The 19,223-nt window shown below is 39.3% G+C and overlaps 1 protein-coding gene across 7 annotated transcripts in view; it reads left to right on the top strand.

Annotated features, from left to right (window-relative positions):
• LOC143295457 (ELAV-like protein 1) overlaps positions 1-8,676 on the top strand; it is a 33,281-nt gene extending 24,605 nt beyond the window's left edge. For all 7 annotated transcript variants that reach the window (XM_076607172.1, XM_076607169.1, XM_076607171.1 and 4 more), the window contains 2 exons: positions 334-577; positions 1,366-8,676. In XM_076607172.1, coding sequence (XP_076463287.1) covers positions 334-577; positions 1,366-1,735 — 614 coding nt within the window. In that variant the 3' untranslated portion in view covers positions 1,736-8,676. The remainder of the gene's footprint in view (positions 1-333; positions 578-1,365) is intronic.
• The last annotated feature ends 10,547 nt before the right edge of the window (positions 8,677-19,223 follow it).

Here is a 19,223-nt window from a genome sequence, read left to right on the forward strand (position 1 = left end):
GCTGGAGAAATCAGTGGAATAAGTTCAGGTATATTATAGTAATTTTACTTAGAAAATGATATGTATGTAATTATTGACTTATTAGTTCTTGAAAATAAGACTTGAATGATGAAATGTTGATAGTGTTAACTAAGTTAGCATTAATTATGTATTTGTTGACCTGAAAAGAAGGAAAGTGAGGTTGGGAATAGGAGCACCATTTTAACAACAGGAACGGATGGATTGATGTGAAATTTCTCTGTATGAGATTAACTAAGCTTCTCTTTGACTGCTGTAGTTTCTTTTTTGGCTAGCTTTCGCAACAAGGGTGTCCATGCTGCCCCTCTGTTGCAGGGCTGTCAAAGGGGGTGGGTTTCATCCGCTTTGACCAGCGGGTGGAAGCGGAGCGTGCCATCCAGAAGCTGAACAACCACATACCTGATGGGTGCATTGACCCCATCACGGTCAAGTTTGCCAACTCGCCCAGTTCCAACAAGAACCTGGCCACCATGACACCCCTGGCTCTGGCCACCTACCTGTCGCCTACGCGGCGCTTCTTTGGCCCTATCCACCACACCACCGCCACTAGCAGGTTTAGGTAACAAGTGTGGTGTGATTGTCTCAAATGTACACCTGATAGATTTGTTGGGAGAAGGGGGTGGGGGGGGTTGAACTGATTTTATGATTATCAAAAAAAAAAAAAAAAAGTAACCGCAGTATTGAAAAAATGCTAATTCATCACGGTTTCTTTTGTGTGTAATTTGTTTTTGATAGCGTGTGATAAACATTAACTACTAGAGTTGGATCACAACCCATCATGCACATGCTCAGACTCTCCCTTTCTCTGTTCCACTGTCTTGATCTCTTCTGGAATGACTGTACCTCCTGCAGTTAAAAGTGATTTCTGAACTGCCAACTTCAGTTTATTCATGTTCTTACATGTATTCTTTGTGGTGATAAACTTGAATGCTGGCTCAGCTTATTTTTAAGTCCAAATCACACACACTGTGTACGTGGACTTTCCTCTGCCAGCATTAGTTTATAACATTCTTACACACTTGTCTGCTTTCTGTTTGGGGTGGGGGTTGGAGGTTACAGGTTTAGCATTGTCTTCCTCAGTCATTGACCATGAAACTGCATGTCCACATTCCTGAACTGATCAAGCTCAGATTTGGCACTCAGACTATATTGACATCATAAGTTCGAACCTGGGTGGGGAAGGTGTTCTCTGTCTCATTTGTCAGAGGAGAAGGGATGGGGAAAGCATGTTGAAGGCCTGGACAGGCTCAAGCGCCCGTTGAATGAAGTAGCTGGCATGAGCTGTCTGTTCCATGACCTTCCACTACACTGACGTGGTGTCTGTAGTTGTATGTCTGTGACTCACAGGTACTCTCCCCTGGAGCCTGGCATCCTGCCCAACACCATCCTGCCCCCCACCCTCACCACCGCTGCTGCCGCCGCCTCCAACACCACCACCACCCCTGCCCCCCTCAACAGCACAGGCTGGTGCATCTTTGTCTACAACCTGGCACCTGACACCGAGGACTCTGTCCTCTGGCAGCTCTTTGGACCTTTTGGCGCCGTGCAGAGTGTCAAGGTCATCCGTGACTACACATCGGGCAAGTGCAAAGGCTTTGGCTTCGTCACCATGACCAACTACGAGGAAGCTCTGGTGGCCATCCAGAACCTCAACGGTTTCACTCTGGGCAACCGCGTCTTGCAGGTCTCCTTTAAATCCAGCAGTCGAAAGCAGTAGGGGTGGGATGGGGGGGAGACTAAAAGGCAGAGACTGTAAGGAGAACTAAAAGACAGAGCAGCTGAGCTGTCACGTAACACACACACCAATGACAATAACTACAAGCAAAAAGAGTTGTCTTTTGCAGAAGATATTTTCCCCCTACCCCCACACCCCTATAGCAAAGAAGATGGACAAATCCATTTTCTGGATTGAAAATCGTTCATTGGACGGTGGAAATGATTGCCTTTTGGTCATTTCTCAAAACTGTTGATGAAGAAACTATTTAATATGAATAATAATGATAATAATAAAGGATGGGGTGTTAAATAAACATAATTATGAGAAGGCCTGCAAGTATGATGCAACTTCAAGACAGTGTTTGCTACTGTTTGTCTTCGTTTTTTTCTTTCTTTCTTTTTTTTTTAATCATCCCTTTATCTGTTGAATCATTGATGTGTGCACAGAATAATTTGCTTTGCTTTGTGAAAATCAAACAAAAAATCATATATCATTCCTGTTTTTTGTTTGTTTTTCAATCCACCACAAACTTTGTCTTACTCCCTTGTAAGTTGAAAGTACGACGTCTTGTGTGTCAAGTGATATTGTGTTCTAGTCAGTTATCATTGGTATTCAAATCAGTCATTACTACTAAAGGTCTGTGTTCCACTTTTTACTCATACCAGTATCCCACTGGTGTATCAATGCTTGAGGTAAGAGAAAAAAAAAACTTGGTTTTCCCATGCTTTTTGGAGCTTGTACCTCTTATTGAGAATTGGTACTGCTGCACTTTGTGATAAACAAAGCCATGAAGAACCAGTCTGGTTATGGAGGCGTTCACTGTAAGCATACTGTCATTGCCATTCTAGTAACTGGTCCTGCAGTGGATTTTGTTCATTCACTCGACTTGTGATAAGTTTAAATGTCAGTTCTTGGATATTGTGGTTCATTTTGTCTGCATGATCACAGTTCAGCTGGTTCAAACTGTTTTGTGAGAAAGCAGTTAGTGGTTACTGCTGTAAGAGATTCATCTTGGTGGTGTGTTTTTTTTCCTCCTTAATTGTTTGTACATGTTTTTCATTGTTACGATTCCTTGTTGTTGCTTGGACTTGCAGGCTTGTCTTGTTCATGCATCATATTTGCAGGGCTGTCTAAGGTTTGGATAGAACTCTTTAACAATTGAGAAGAAGAAGAAAAAAAGATGGAAAAATGGGTCCTTCAAACATTTGAGCTTTTTTTATAGATAGGTGAACACATTAAAATAGTGACCTTCATCTACAAAACCATGAACGGATCTGTTGTGATGGAGACGAAACGTCCTTGGTTGATTCCCAGGACATATACCTATATATACCTCTTATGGTGACAGGTAAGAGCACACAGAAAAAAGCTACGTTATAAACCTTATGTTCAGCCACACTCATTTAAAAAAGAAAAGTTCTGGGAAGTTTTGATTTTGCGTTAAGCAAATTTTGAGGGGAAGCTGTCCCCGTCATTTTATTGGTTTGTTGGTGGTTTCTCTTTTCTTTTTTTCCCCCAAATACTTCCATTGTTCCATTTTCTTTGTTTATTTCTTCCCACCCCAGAAGTTGGGTCTCTTGTTTTTGTCCTCCCCTTTATCTCTTTTTCTTTTTTTCTTTTTTTTTTTTTTTAAGCATCCCTCTTTCAAATTTGCTCTTGTATATTTCTCTCACTGGATCCCCCCCACTCCCCCCTCTTTTCACATCCCATCTGTCTCTCTCCCTTTTGACTTGCTGCCTCAATGTCTAGTTACTGCCCCCATTCCTCCCTACTCCCAATTTCCTTTCTTATTCCCCCACTCCCCACCCCTCCCAAACCTCCACCTATCTCCTTCTTTTCCCAAACCTTTCTGTTCTCCCTGTTCCCCTTTCCTTTTTTTGCTCATCACTGATGATGAATCTTGTGTAAACTTGTTATAAATAATTTGGCATCCCTCTTCGGATATTAATTTATTGATGTTTTTTGGGTGTTCTGTTCCCATGTACGTGTTTAGTTTGTGTATCATTCTCACATTTTTTCAATGCTACAGCACTTCTTTGATGTTTTCTTGATCTTTAATGTGCGTTTGTGGTATTGGCATAATTTACGATTGATTGCGAGATAACTTCATTTACATTTTTTCAGTGCACGTAGCAGCGCTGCTCAACTTTAATCTATTCAGTATTGTTCCATGATTGTCTTTTACTGCTTTTGTTCTCTTGACCACAAAGCATTTTGGTGGTTGTTTATTATTAAATTTCATTTCAATTTCAGTTGTGTTTTTGTTCATTTTGTCTTCAGCATGCACACAGTTTGGGCTTTTTTCTGTTTTTTTACTTTTTACTTTGTTTTTCTTCGTCCCAAGTTAACTCTTTGTGTTGGATTGTTTGCATTTTGCACTTTTTTAAAAATTGCCGCCAGAACGGCTGGAGATGTTTTCCTTCATTCTCGTTGTGTACTTGCACAAGAAAGCCACAGAGGAGAAAGTAAGATACTTGCACATGACTGGAGGAAGCCAGTGTGGATCTGCCTGCCTCCCTCGGAGAGGCAGAATGCATTCAGTGAATGTATAACTGTCATAACTTTTGTTGACTTTGAATTGTGTGGATTAACACACCACCACTTCCCCATTTTTTCTTCCACGAAAACCTCTTCCCTTGTTAACCGCTTGATTTGCTGTGGTTTAGTTTGTTTGTTATGGATAGTTCGTTTCTGGAGCTTACTGTTGCACAGGTTGGTGGCTGACCAGCTAAGTTTTCTTATCAGTTACCCTGTCTGGGCATACTACAGTTGATGACACATCTCACACTGACACACACATATTATTCTTACCTCTTTAAAACCATTTCAAACAGAGCAAGTTTGGCAGTATGTAGACGAGAGGGAGTTTTGGATCTGCACAAAGTCCATATGTTCCTCTTCTGTCTTGAGAACATGCAGCCTGTGACATTTAAGAAGTTAAGGGTGGGGTTGGTTGGAAAGGGAGAAAGCAAGCTTTCTCTTAGAAGATATATTTGGTCATGTTTTACTGTGCATTAAAGTGGTTTAACCCCATCAGGTAAGAGGGGCCAATTGTTTTCATATAATGGATAAGTGCCAATGGGATGTTGGGCATACATGTTGAATGGAGCACTTTTTTATTTCCTTCAGAAGGAAAAAAAAAAGAAACCAGAATGATGAGCTGAGTGCCTATATTATTCTCATATAGTCTATTCAGATGAAATAGTTTTAAATGGGTGGATATACTACTACATTGCACAAGAAAGTGGCGAGCTATTTTTGTCACAAAGGCTGTACAAGAATTGTTGATGGCTGTTTTTGATGTCATGTTTTGACACATTATGAGAGAAATCAACAAGAAATAGCTCTAGAATTATGCTGATTTTTTTTTTTTTTTAACACTTACAGCAAATACCTGAGATCTTCCAGTGATGCAAAATACTGTTGACTTTTGTGGATTAAATTTCCTTCAAAATAATGTTTAAAAGGTCACATGATTAATTTTGTGGATTGTTTGGAAATATTTCTAGGAAACATTTTGCATTTTCTTGCATTCTTAATTGATAACCATTTCCCGTAAGTGTCAAGATGTTTTTTGTCAGTGTCATTTTTAAAACCTGATATCTGTTCTGATCTCATTTGTAGGTCATTGGATTTGCTGATGATGTTTTATGGCGTTACATGTGCCAGGACTTGTATTGATTGCGAAACATTCCTTTTGGTGTATTAAGTCTGTTTCATTTTCATAAGTCGATATGCTTGGAAAGATCAGAGATCTGTTTTGGCATCATGTTTCTTCTGAAAAGCCCTGTGCTTGAAATCTTATTTATGATACACATGAAGGCTTTTTCATTTTTGCTTCCAGCTTGGATACCGAGGCATTTTAAAGGACTTGCTAAAAACATCAGGTGGTGACGTGAACTGCTAAAATGGCAAGTTGCTGACTGGAAGTTTGGTTGGTTTTGGTTTAGAAGGCGCCATGAACATTTCTGTTTCCAAAACACTTTGATTATTTATCTTTGTCATTTTATATATTTATGTAAGATGTGCTGAAAACGATAGTACAATACCTTATGAGGAGACTTTGTTCTTCCTGTTTTATGATCCTTTTTTCTTTTCCCCCAGTAAAAAAAGAAAAAGCAAACAGTCATTCACGTCTTGTTCAGTTTTTGCGGTGTGTTTGACAGTTATCTATTTTAAACTGAAATTAATTTTCTTCTGCAAATTGGCATTGAACTCTCATATTGGTCTTATAGGCCATGCTATATATGCAATATTCCCATTTAAATGACTGCCCTTTATTCTGTAGGTGTCATTAAGTGTGCTGTCGTTTGCATGATTTCTATTGATATGATATTTAACATTCAGTCACCCATAGTATCTAAATTTGAAGGAGAAAAGGTCTGTTGGTCCATTGAGGAGCTCACTCACAACCACAAGGTGTTTTGGTTTGGGTTCTTTTTTTTCAGTAAAAGTTAACATTATTGAAAACGGGTCTAGATGTAGGGATCTGTTATGACAGTTGTACCACCTAACAAAACCGGCAAATGCGGCACCGCATGTTTCTGTCTTAGTTAAAAAATATGGTGGTACAGTCATGTAAAAGTGTCAGCAAACTGTTCAGTTTATTCATAAGAGCCCTCAACATACTGCCTCGTTAGGGCAGTTATATTTGGTAGTGTTATCACTGAGACAGTTTGTGTTTGACATTGGTTTTTATATCAGAGATACTGGTTTCAGGAGAAGTAAATGAGTTGAAGTTGGTTTCTTCTTTATCCTTTGATGGCAAGTTTTTCTACTTGTCATGTTCACACCACTTTTTGTCTATTCTAGTCATCCAATGCCTGACCTTGACGGGATATACTGCTGCTACCATCCACTCATTCACCTCTAACACTCATGTTGCTTTATGACATTTTATCATCATCCATACCGTCACCTCATAGTCGTTCCATACACAAGGAAAGTGTGTGTGTGAATGTGTGTGTATTAAGCGTGCTTGTATGTTGTTAATATCAGTAAACCCAAACTCTAACAATAGCATAATCTAATCACTGGTCGTGTTGAGTGATTCGAAGAGACAGAATTGTCCTGCAGTTTTAAAGGATAAGAGATAACACCTTGCTGAAAATTACTAATGTTTGGACAGAAAACTACTGATACTTGGACAGAAAACTACTGAAATTTAGACTGTTGGCTGGCCCCATGTTTGTTTCCTAGGTAACTTTTTCCTAGGCTTCTATCACTGCTGATAATGACCATAATATATCCCCACCCCCAACCAAAAAAAAAAAAATATATATATATATATATATATAAGGGTACACGACTAAGGAATGGAAACAGAAGGTCTTCTTGCTGATGACAACTTCAGTGGGATATGGGTTTTAAAGCTGTTGGTGTTTGTTGTAAGTTTGTGGGGGTTTTTTGTTTGTTTTTTTTCCATGGGAAACATTTATTTTTCAAGGAAAAATATAACGAAAACCAAAATTGATGTTTTTTGAGGAAAGATTTGCTGGTCAAAATTGCTTGGTCTCTATGTTGTTTAAAAAAAAAAACCTGAAATGCAGAACTTGATGAAGAAATTATACAGACTTTTAAAACTCAAAACGAGTATATTTTTCACCCATTCTCTTTATATTTGGGGATGTAGCATCATAGCCATCTGGTCTTATACACCCACCGCCAGTTCTGTGTACAGACTGTTGATTCAGAAACAGCAAGTGTGACACTTCCAGAAATGACTTGTGCTGGTGACATAAAGTAACATACTTTTTAAATGCAGAATAAAAATTGGAGTTAAAACTGGGTTTTCTCAAAAAGAATGTTGGTTTTTTTTTTGTTTTGTTTTTTTTCCAGACAGCAAGACTGTTCTTTTTCTCATATGGGCAATGTTCTGCTTGTGAGTTTGTAAAGATTCAAAATGAGTATATTTATAGTTATAATTACGAAATACATTATATAACTGACATATTAAGTAAAGTGGATAATGATCTTAAACAATTTTTAAGCATCATACAATGGTGATATGAGTAAATTATTGTCTTGCTCAGCAAGATAAGTGTTTCATAAACAGCGAGTCTGATTTTTTTTTTTCTTCTTTTTTTTTTTTTTTTTTAGCTTGTATTACTTGTATTAGACATACTGCTTGCCAAAATCATCTCTCAGTAAATATATTGACTTTGTAAAAGGTTGTATAATGAAGGTATCCATGAGAAAATTGTTTCAAAAACAGCTATACCAGGCTTATTTTAAAATTATTAATGATGACTAATTAGTCAGTGGAATTTAGGATTACCCATGGGACTGGATTCATTTTTGATGTTCTTTTTGGTCAAGAACTCATGACAATCCATGCCATTTTAATGTTTTTAAAGTCTTAATGTGTTGCATCTGGAAGTGATTGCTTGTGCAACGACTATTTGAAACATTAGATACCTGATTTAAGAAGTAACTTATCAGTATCATCATACTTTGACTTTATAGATGATAAAATTGTTGACGGTATTTATGTTGTAAATGCAATCATTTTAGCTAAAGCAGGTATTTATGAAATGTTAGATTATTGTTGGTGTTGATGATGTTAGTTGGATGGGAAGTTTATCCAGTGCTTGGAAAACAGTTGAAGCATTAGCCTTGCTGTTTATAATGACACAGTGTGTCTTAAGTGTCAGGTATTTAGAACAGCTGGTATTGTTTTAAAAAAGAAACAGTGATGCCTCTGACTTGCATCTTTAGGTAAATACATGCAAAAACTGGAAACCGAAAAAAATTCATGCCAGTTCTTTTTCTTTTCCCTGTCCATTTGTCATAAGACTCAAATTCTTTGTCATTGCGGTTCCAGTTTGATTTCTACAACATGCCATGCAATTGTATATCGTGTGCCAAATGTGGTCTTGAGTATTTATACAAATATTGCTTGTATGTCCTGTCATGTAAAATAAACATCTATGTTACATGAACCATTTCGCAGTTGACGCTTGGCTTGATGTCAGAATATATACCCCCGTTTGTCTCTAGGTAAGCAGCTGTCAGTCTTTTCCTCTAACCCTATTGCCCCCTCCCCTTCCTTGTCTCCCCCCCCCCCTCCCCCTCATAAACAGCCAACAAAAGTTATGATTGTTTTGAATTTATTCACTTTTTTTTTTATTTCATGCATAAGAATTTGATCTATGCTTTCGATTTTGTCTTGGACATAACCTTGCACTCGCTGATTAGTTGCCAGTGAGTTTTGTAGATGTTTGACCGTGGTTTTTGTTTTTGTTTTTTTCAATTGTCATCTTTTTTCTTATGTGTTTCTTTTCCATTTCTGGATTTGTAGTTTTCATCCATTTTAGATGTTTTGAAGGCCATCTTCAGATGATATTTTCCTTGATGATTCCGAGTTTGATTGTTCAATGTTCATTGTTTGATCACGTTTTTCCACTTTGAATTCATTCCATGGTGTTTTGGGACATTGTCCAAGATGCCTCAGACACAGGTTTTTGCTTATGTTTTCCTGTAGTTTTCAGGCGCACCTCTGCTCAACACAGTACTAGTGTTGAATACTGATTTCCCCATAATCTGATTTGTCTCTTTCGAAGTGATTGTTTGCAGCAGTAAAGAGCCCCATGTACTCTTGTTGATATGTTTGGTATCCTTCCTCTATCTCCCCTCCCTTTCTGCCAGGAAAAGTGTAATAATCGGATATAATGTTGGTTAGTTTTTCTCTAAAAAATACAAACAAAAACAACTTTAACATAAGTCAACCTGGAACAGATAGAAAAGTAAAGAGATGTTTAGAGTTGGTAAAATGAGCTTTCTTACTGTTATCTCCTGTTAATGTAACTTCAGCTGTCTCAAGTCTTACATTTGAACCTTAATTCAAAGCCAAAGTGGCAAGTTATCAATTTAAAAGCCATAGTGGCTGGCTGTTGATGCTTGAAACAGAACAGAATTTTACTTTTAAAATGGATAAAGCTGTACGGTGCTCATGCACCAACCTTTGCAGTTTTATTCACCGTACATGATACAGTAATGACCTGACCAATTCCTGCCTCAGGGAATATTTTCTCAATGGCACATATATTTCACACCTGGAAGGAATTAACTTCCTTTCTCTGTGAACATTCTGTCAAAAGTAAAGTGATTACGATTTAAGCAGTACCTCTTACCCTCAAAGAGTAGACTGAACTGCTGTGTTACATGTCTGGCATTGTGCCAGACAATCATCAATGCTACTTTAACCATAATGACAGCGTTGGAAAAACCTGTCTGAGAAAATGTTGAAGAGAAGTCCCAGAGCTTGTGGTAAATCATTTTTGTTTCCAATGCTCACCCTAGCTCAGTAAGCAAGCTGGTGAAGGGATAAAGCAGAGATTTGATTATAGTGATGGAAATGGTCAGTCAAAAGGCAGGGGCACATACAAGCAAATGATGTTCAGTCTGTGCATCCAGATATGTGATATTGTGTTGTGTACAAATGACTGGGTGCATCCTCCATGCATTCACAACCACAAGCACAAGTCTAGACTTCAGACTTGCCTGTTAGACTACACCGTTATGTGACACATTACAAGCGCAGCTTTGTTTCACACCAGATAAAACTGAAGATGACTCTTCCTGTTTGTTGCCAGTAAACAATCCGTACTAAGTGAACTGATGTGATAACGGGACACAGTTGATGTATATAGCCCAGTACTTTTGCAGTTTAGTTTGTTCAGGGCTTGAAATGCCCAAGTAAAGAGATACAAAATTATGTGATAAACAGTTGAAACACAAATCAGTGATGGGGTTATGTCTGAAACATTTCCTTTTTTCTCTGGCTGCTCTGTGACATGCTTCAGTTACCACTTCTGGATGAGCTCATAGTGCTTGATGTGTGTGTTTGTCCCTGGTAAGTGAAGCAGGCTTTTGACCTGGAAATTATTACTGGATGATTAGTTACCTTGCATGCCTTTAAATGAGGATAAGTATTGTCTGATTTTTTTTCCCCCTAAGGTTAAAAACATGAAAATTTAGTTGAACTAAAATGGTTCTACATTCTCATAACTTACATGTTATGCATTCTCATGTGAGAATGATTTCATGGAAATGATAAATGATGTATAATGCTATGGAGTATGATGTTCTCAGCTGATATTTTAACCATCCTGCAAGAACCTCCATTAGACTGCTGGATAATGTTTCCCCTGAATTATTTAAATGCAGTGCTACCTTATTTCTCAAATAATTGGTTTGCTGCTGGAAAATGACATTCTTTGCTGATTCCTGGAATGTGGTTTGAATTGCAAGGTTGTTTTTTGTTTTTGTTTTTTTAATGTACTACTGAAAAGAGTACTGACCATAAAGTTTGTGACAGAAACTAATTGCTTGTCGAGTAACCTGAAATGACTGCAGGAACACTTGCTGTTTTCCAGTTTCCTCATAAGTCTGATGATCCGCAGCCACTGCCTGTTCAAACACACACATCTTTCCCTTACCCATTGTATACTGTTGCTCTCATAATTGGACTCTCATTCTGTAGATGTGTGTTTGTTGCTGCTTTGATTTTGTGCATGAATTGATGTCTGGGCAGTTCTAGGCGTGATAATATCAACCACATCACCCTTTTTTTTTTTCCTTTTTTTTTTTTTTGTAAGATCGTCTCTTGTTTAGACCACTTCACTTTCTGATGAAGGCATGGTAATGAACTTGAGGACTTAAGAGGAGCACATGGTTTATTTTTTAAAGTCAGGTGGGTTTTTTTGTGTGTTTTTTTCATATAGTCTGAAAAATGTTCTCATTTGATTGTCACCATCTGTGGCAGACAGAACTCCGGCCCCCTCAACCCCCCACCCCCATTTCCATTTTTGACAGCTCACCTGCAAACCATAGGACGGACATAGTAGTACAATTCCTGCTGACACTTCCTGTCCATAGGGACTGTTGGCTTTTGAGAGTACTGCATACATAGTATGCTGTCTTGTCTGTTCTTTCTGCTGCTTCCTTCCCCATCTGTCCTGCTACTTTCAAGAAAAGCATGACTACTTTTGAAAAGAACTAGAGCAGTCATTGCTGACTAGAAAACATGTTTTGAAAACATAAAGACAGAGTGGTCATTGCTGATTGGTTCACTGACTTCTCTGGGATTTGTTTTTGCATGAAAGCTTTTCTTGACCATGCTCTTTTTTTTTCCCCTTCATTCTGTTCTCCCTCTTTGTTCAGTCTACTACGCTTTGCATTTGTCAAATTTGGGGTTACATCATGTCTATATGGAGTTACTTTGCTTCTTGGGTAGAGGCAACCAGCTGCAACCTGTCACAGACGATACTCCTCAATGTCCACGCAAAGAACCACAGTTTCTGGATACAGGTTTCTCCCACAAATCCACAGGTAGGCTCCATTCATTCTGATGGTTGGCAGTTCTCAAAATTTCAGAGGTAAACCTTGCACTGAACTACTTTGAAGAAAAAAGCATTTATCAGGAAGAAGATAGTATTCAGTCTTTCATCAGTAAAGCCAAAACCAGGAAAATGTGGTTTTGTGTCTAACCACACCAAAGTGAGCTGATCTGTTGAAAACCTAACTTATATGTGGTGCTAGTGAATAGGTGTGTAAACGTGAGTTGATGTATATTTCTCATGGAACACATTTTAGTTAAATTTCCAGAAATTTAAAATGTTCATGCTTTTCATTTGGAAATAGTCAATGGTTCCTTGTCATCCACAGAACCATTGTAATTGAAACACCAGTTTTGTTCAAAACATTTGTTTGAAATACTTTGTAAAATTCTCCAATTTTTAGTGGTTTCAAATCATATATTCAATTGATTTTTTAAGAACTATTAGTATTTTTGACCATTCCCAGCAACAAGTTTGTCTGCTGTCATCCAGTATCGGATATAATGTATCACTGCTTTTTAACTTTGTCATCTGACTTCAAAGTAAGCCTGGGGTGATTTTGATGTGAGCTGTCGGTTCCCAGTTTTATGATGAAACTCAGCTATTATCAGTTTTCCTTTTCACACAACGTGTGGTACACCTGATGTGTAATGTGCAGCAGGCATACCTGTGAACATTGGAAATGAAAGGCAAATGTTTCAATTTATATGCAGTTTATTTCTGAAACGACAGTAACAAAAAGCGGACTGAAGCAGTGCATGGTTTTCATAGGGGGCATGGATGGAAATCTACAGTATATTACCCATGTTTAAAAAAAAAAAATGCTTAATTCAAAAAAACATCTGAATTAAAAAAGAAAGAAATGCAATTTATCTGTAAGCTGCGGTTTTTGCGTGGACAGTCTTGTTACTTGATGCTATCTCCACTGCCTTTTTGACCCATCGTCTGAAGCAGCTACTATGTTGTTTATCTGAGTTTGATCGTCATCAGTGCCAACTTGAACCCAAGTGTAGGCCAGCAAAAGAGAAGACAAGAAGAACCTCTCATGGTTGATTGTACATGAACAAAAGTATATTTTGACCTACCTGTCTATAACTATTTTACAACCAACCTTGCGCAGCCTCAGCACCTGAGGCGCCATATTATACACTAAGTGCGTACGTACCCTGTTGTTTGTTCGTACGTTCGTCTGTCTGTTGTCTGCATCAAATGAGCCAATGCTATATTTAGACTGTTGTCTCTGTTGACTTGGTAGTTTGGTTGTATTGCAATATTTGTACTTTTTACATGTGGAACCATTTACAGAATAAAATACAAAAAAAATCAAACGTGTTCCAATAGTCCTTGGCTCATTGTCATTGTCTTGTTTAAAAGGTGAGTAAAAAGGCTTTGTGTATGAAGTTCAAATCAATTATTTTGGAACAGATGGATAGTACATTGAGGGAGGAGGGTCAAACAATAGATTATATTCTGTACACTAAACCGGTTTGTCAATAAACTACATGCAACACAGCAAAAGGGTCTCTCAGGGAAGTTGTGGTTAGGTGAGGTATGATTTTGGCGTCAATAAGAATTTTTATCTTCAAGCAATACTTGGACAAAGAAGAAGAGTTGAAATAAGAATAAGGAAGAACACAAACTATTAATCATTGCCAGATGACTGTGCTTGTATGTGTGTCTAACCAAGCATTCACTTGCATGCTACCATTGACTGCTCAGTGCTTTTAGACACAGGAGTGTGAACTAACATTGACCAGTGTCAGCATCTGTGGTTATATGCACACCAACCAAAAAACAAAAGCCGAAGAGGAGCCCACTGTTTAAGATATATATATAATCTTATTACAGTGACCTGTTTGAAAATGTCGCATTGTAAATTTTAATCTTATTGTTTTGAGTGCAACAGTTGCTAGAATGTGAGATGTTTTGGCTCATTTTATTGAATTTCCAAAATTCAGATTGACCCATTTTCATGTCACGAAGACACAGGATCTGTATCAACGCTTTGAAGCAAAAGGATGCATGAAATAGTCCGCCATTGGCCTTCTGTTGTTGTTTTTTCTGAATACTGCCCATGTGATGAACAATCTGGCACCCTAAGCTAAGCAAACAGTTGCATCTTCCCAGTGATTGGTTGAGTGAACCAGGCTACTTTGATGCCACCAGAATCTGTTAAGCTTAGCAGTGGCAGGATAACACCTTCAGTGTATTCAGAGCTAAGAACCTGTCAGCTTCACAAAGCATATAATTCTTGTTGGCTGCTATCTCTAGAAACCCCCCCCCCCCCCCACACACACACACACACCTGTTATCTCCTAGGCTGGGTTGCATAACCGATGTTAAACGCTGAATTTGGTTTGTGTTAATTGTGGTCCTAAGTCTAATTAGCATAGACTTCGGAAAGCTAAGCAAATTTAGCGCCGCTGACCTCACTCATGCCTAACCCAGCCCTAGTCACTTACCCTGACTACACAAACGCGCCTATTTTCTTGATTATGGGGTCAATACATCTGTCCAAAGAACTTGTTAAGCCGCCATATCGAGATAGGCAGCCCACCAGATAAGCCCCAGGACTGGTGCCAAGTCATCAACAGTGTTGATAGCAATGCCAATTGTGACGAAATATTAGCAAGGCACTACGTACTGAACTAGACCACAATAGCTGCTTAGTAAAAGAGCCTGATGAAACTGGATGAAGTTTCCTGTGAAGCACGGATACGGTATACCTCGTGATCCCTCCAGTGACATTGCTCTAAATTTTCATAACACTCGATGAAGACTGAAACAAGTTAATCACACTGTTGGCATTAAGTTAGACGTAGGCTTTTAACTTTTAAGACAACTTGTAAATATGATGCACATTTTATTGACAAACAAACGGACAAATCAAATCATGTTGCTTGTAGCCCAGCTGACTGCAAAGTGGCCACTTAGGGCTGAATACCCATTAGGACATAAATCCAGCCAGAGAGAAACCCGACAATGTTATAAGGTCAGTAATTTTTTTTTTTTTTAAGTCAGAAGCCAGACAGTGCTGAAGATCAATATTCTTTTTTTTTAAAGGGGGGGGGGGGGGGTTCTACCAGCAATTGCATATCAATACAATGCTAAGAATTCAGAGCCTTTTTTTTTTTATCTATGCTTCCACTCTCTCTCTCTCTATATATATATCTTGGCATCATCCAGGCTGCAAGAAATGACACCAGCAGCGTCAATCAGGAAATCCCAGTAATACTTTGAACAATGAACTTTGATAGTTGAAATGATTGATTGCATATGAGCCTTACATCAGTGTGCCCACAAGTACCGTTGACTCCAGAAACGATCTCATACAGGTTAACAAGAGAGGCAATACCATCTTAACTCAAACCATCACAGGAATTATTGGAAAAAAAACAACAACTGCAAAACAAGCAAAAACTTGACTTTGATCTTTGACCTGACCTTGACGTACTTAGAAGATTTTTTTTTTTTTTTTTTTTTCCAATCCTCACAACAGCGCAATCCTCAGCAACCTCCCCAAACTACAACAGAACCATCAATAGAATGATATTGGTTGTACAAAGGAAGAAGAAGAATCACTGTACCAGGTTTGAAAATTGAACGAAACAACCCAACGTCAATCATACTTTTTGGGTGGTGGTTTTTGTCAGTTTGTGACACTGAATATTGACTCCCTGATCTTGACTCCTTAGGTTTAATCATTGTTCTTATCAAGTCCAGAACACTGGCAAGTTTTGAAAAAGGCCGGATGTAAGGCCTTGTCTCTTGCACCCCAAAACTTCATCTCCAAGTATCACTCTGTGACCATGACCTTTTGACTCAGGCCGGTGATAAATTTTAATAGAAACTCTTTCACTGTGGTCAGTTACGGTACCAAATCTGATATATAAAATAAAATTGGTTAAAGGCTAGCTTTATCTATTTTGTCAAGTGTTTACCTTGGCCTCTCAGGCTACTACCACGTCATCTTAAAGGGTATGACCGGAAAGGTCTTGTAACTACCGTGCTACGCAGATTGATTCATTTTACAATTATTGCTGAGAAAATGCCAACGTTTCAATCAAGCCCTATCTTCCTCTCTCACACACACTGACACACACAAACACTCGCTCATGGGAAACTGAGACCAGGTATTTTCATAGATGGATGAAAAAACAAAAATTAAAAAAGCAACACTGAGATAACATAGACTATGACTAACCTTGCCACAGCGGTCATACACTCCAAACCTAAAAGAGCGTGTGGGCGACTATCTAAGCAGACAGGCGCGAAAGCGCACGCTTGATCGATTTGCCAACAGATTCATAGAATGATACCAGCCATTTCCATAACTTGGGCATTCAAAAATAACTTGCAAGTGACCGATAGTACATCAGCACGGAAGTGAAAGCTGAAGGGGATATAAAGAACACTGAGATAACGGACCATGGCTGATCTGTCTGTTGCGTAAGACCTCTGACTAAAGGAGTAGAACGCTGTCAAAGGTTTCAAAGAAACGATGAAAGAAATCATTGGCCCTCTCGTGATGCTGACATCACCCCTTCACCTCCACATCCTCTTCTCCTCAAAGTGGACACACACTCAAAGCAGGAAAGAGCGCAGGCGAATATACCTTCGTGAACGGGTGCACGTGCACGTACACTTATCGATTCGCGACCAGAAGCGAGGGATGATACCAGCCCTTTCCATAACATGGACATTCAAAATCCCAAATGAAATCGATGGATATTATGTCAGCAGACATCAACACAGACGTCATAAGCGCTGTGAAGGGGATAAAAAGAACACTGTGAAAACGGACCATGATTGTTCTGTCAGTTCCGAAAGACCGCTGACTAAAGGAGCAGAACACAAACTGTCAAAGTTTTCAAAGAAATGATGAAAGAAGCATTGGTCGATTTGTGATACTGATATCCACCATTCACCTCCACATAATCCCCTCAACCTGCTCCCCAAAGCGGACACACTCAAAGCAGGAAAGAGCACTGACGAATACATAAACGGGAGCACGTGCGCGCGTTTGATCGATTGATCTCCAGGATCGTGGGATGATACCCGTCATCTCCTTAACTTGAACATAAAAAATCCAACATACAACGACCGATAGTGTGTCAGCAGACATCAACATGGACAGTGAAAGCTGTGGAGGGGATAAAAAGAACATTGTGATAACGGACCATGACTGATCTTGTCAGTTGTTTAAGACCTCTGACTAAAGGAGTAGAAGGCAAACTGTCAAAGGTTTCAAAGAAAATATGAAAGAATCATTGGCCTCTGGTGATGCTGACACGCCCCCCTTCACCTACACATAATCTTCCTCCCCCAAAGCGCACAAATTCCAGGCAAGAAAGAACGTGGGCGAATATATAGACAGGCACGCGTGCGCATATATACCTACTTGCCAATCGATTCGCGACCAGGGCGGAGGGATGATTCCATCCATTTCCATAACATGGGCGTCTAAAATCCCAGATAAAGTGACCGGTGGTATAACATGAGATAGCAGCAATGCAGACGTCATAAACGCTAAGGGAAAGGGGGGTAGGGGAGGGGGTGGGGGGTGAGGGGGCGAGGCGGGTATTGTGATGATAATGACTGTGACAGGGATCTGTCATTTGCAAAAAAAAGACCTCTGGCAAAACGAGTGGAACTCAAACTGACAAACTCTTTCAGACCCATCGTCATCTTAGGACCGACATCCTTCCAGCAGCCGTGCATGCGAAATAGAACAGATACGTGCAGCCTGATCCCTCTTTTATTCTTAAAAAAAAAAGTTATGATTTTTTTTTTCCAGCGCCAAAGGTGTAGAAGCAATACTTGTGGGCGAACATCTTAATATTTTATTTATCTGTTTATTCATTTTATCTTTTTCTTTATTTATTCATTTCAACATGTTACAGAGTGGTTTGGGTTTACATGATGTCAGGCGCAAGCGTGTTTGTGCTGTTTCCATGAAGACCTTCTCCCCCCCTTCCATGTTCGTTCTGAGACAAATCTATCATCCAGTTCTTAAAGCAAACAAAAACTTGCTTCCTGGTCATCGATTGAGCTCCTCCCCGAACATATTTATATAACATGTTTCTTTTTTCTTTCTTTTTTTCTTTTCTTTTTGGATGGGGGTATCGTTGGGTTTCTTTTTCATCTCTTTTGACGTAAGTATCAGCCCAGCGACATTCTCCGCGATAGTTTGGGTTGGAAACATGAATCAGATGAACATAAGAGATATCTATTGACAGGATAACACACACACACACACACACGCACGCACACACACACACACACACACACACACACACAGCCATGGTCGTCTTGTAATTGTGACTAGCCTCATTCACCTCAAAAGCCTACCCATTTACCTCCCAAAGTGGACACATACTCAAAGCAAGAAAGAGCGTGGGCGAAAACATAGATCAGCGCTTGTACGCATACATGCTCAATTCGCGATCTCGGCTGGGCCCTGGGCTGCATAACAGCGCTGTTTGTTTAGCGGCTCAACTGTGGTAGGCTCTCAAAAAAACAAACAAACAAACAAAAAACCAAAAAAAACCAACATTTCACAGAGAGGTACTAATTAATGAACGGGTCACACACACGCGCGACTCCCACGCACACATGCACGCACGCACGCACGCACACACACACACACACACACACACACACACACACACGCACGCATGCCGCAAATTGTTTTGAACGGCCACACACAAGTTATAGCCTACACACATTTTACGCACGTGTCCGAAAAAAAAAAGAAGAAGAAAAAAAGGAAGTAAAAAGCATAAAACCTCATCGGGTGGCACATCTGTAAGCTCGCAGCCCTATGAACAGTACAGTACAGTGGAGAGAGACAGAGACAGAGACAGAGACAGATCGAAGCACAGCAGACACCAGCTCTTACCGATCTACGCGAGTTTCAATTACCACCAACAGCTGCAGATCGAGCTACAGAAAATGGAAAAACCTTCGTACCCACACTCCACTGTCCAAAAAGGAATCGTCCCAACATGTCTTTCTTTGTCTGCGTGTCAGTGAAAAAGGTACGTGAATTTGGCACTCTTGTCAGATCTTTATATTAATACCATCGCCTGATTGTAGCCGTGAAGTTATCTGCAGAACACATCACTGTATGCTGAATGATTTTAAGT

Source organism: Babylonia areolata, chromosome 20 (assembly GCF_041734735.1).
Source record: "Babylonia areolata isolate BAREFJ2019XMU chromosome 20, ASM4173473v1, whole genome shotgun sequence".
Classification (NCBI taxonomy): Eukaryota; Metazoa; Mollusca; class Gastropoda; order Neogastropoda; family Buccinidae; genus Babylonia; species Babylonia areolata.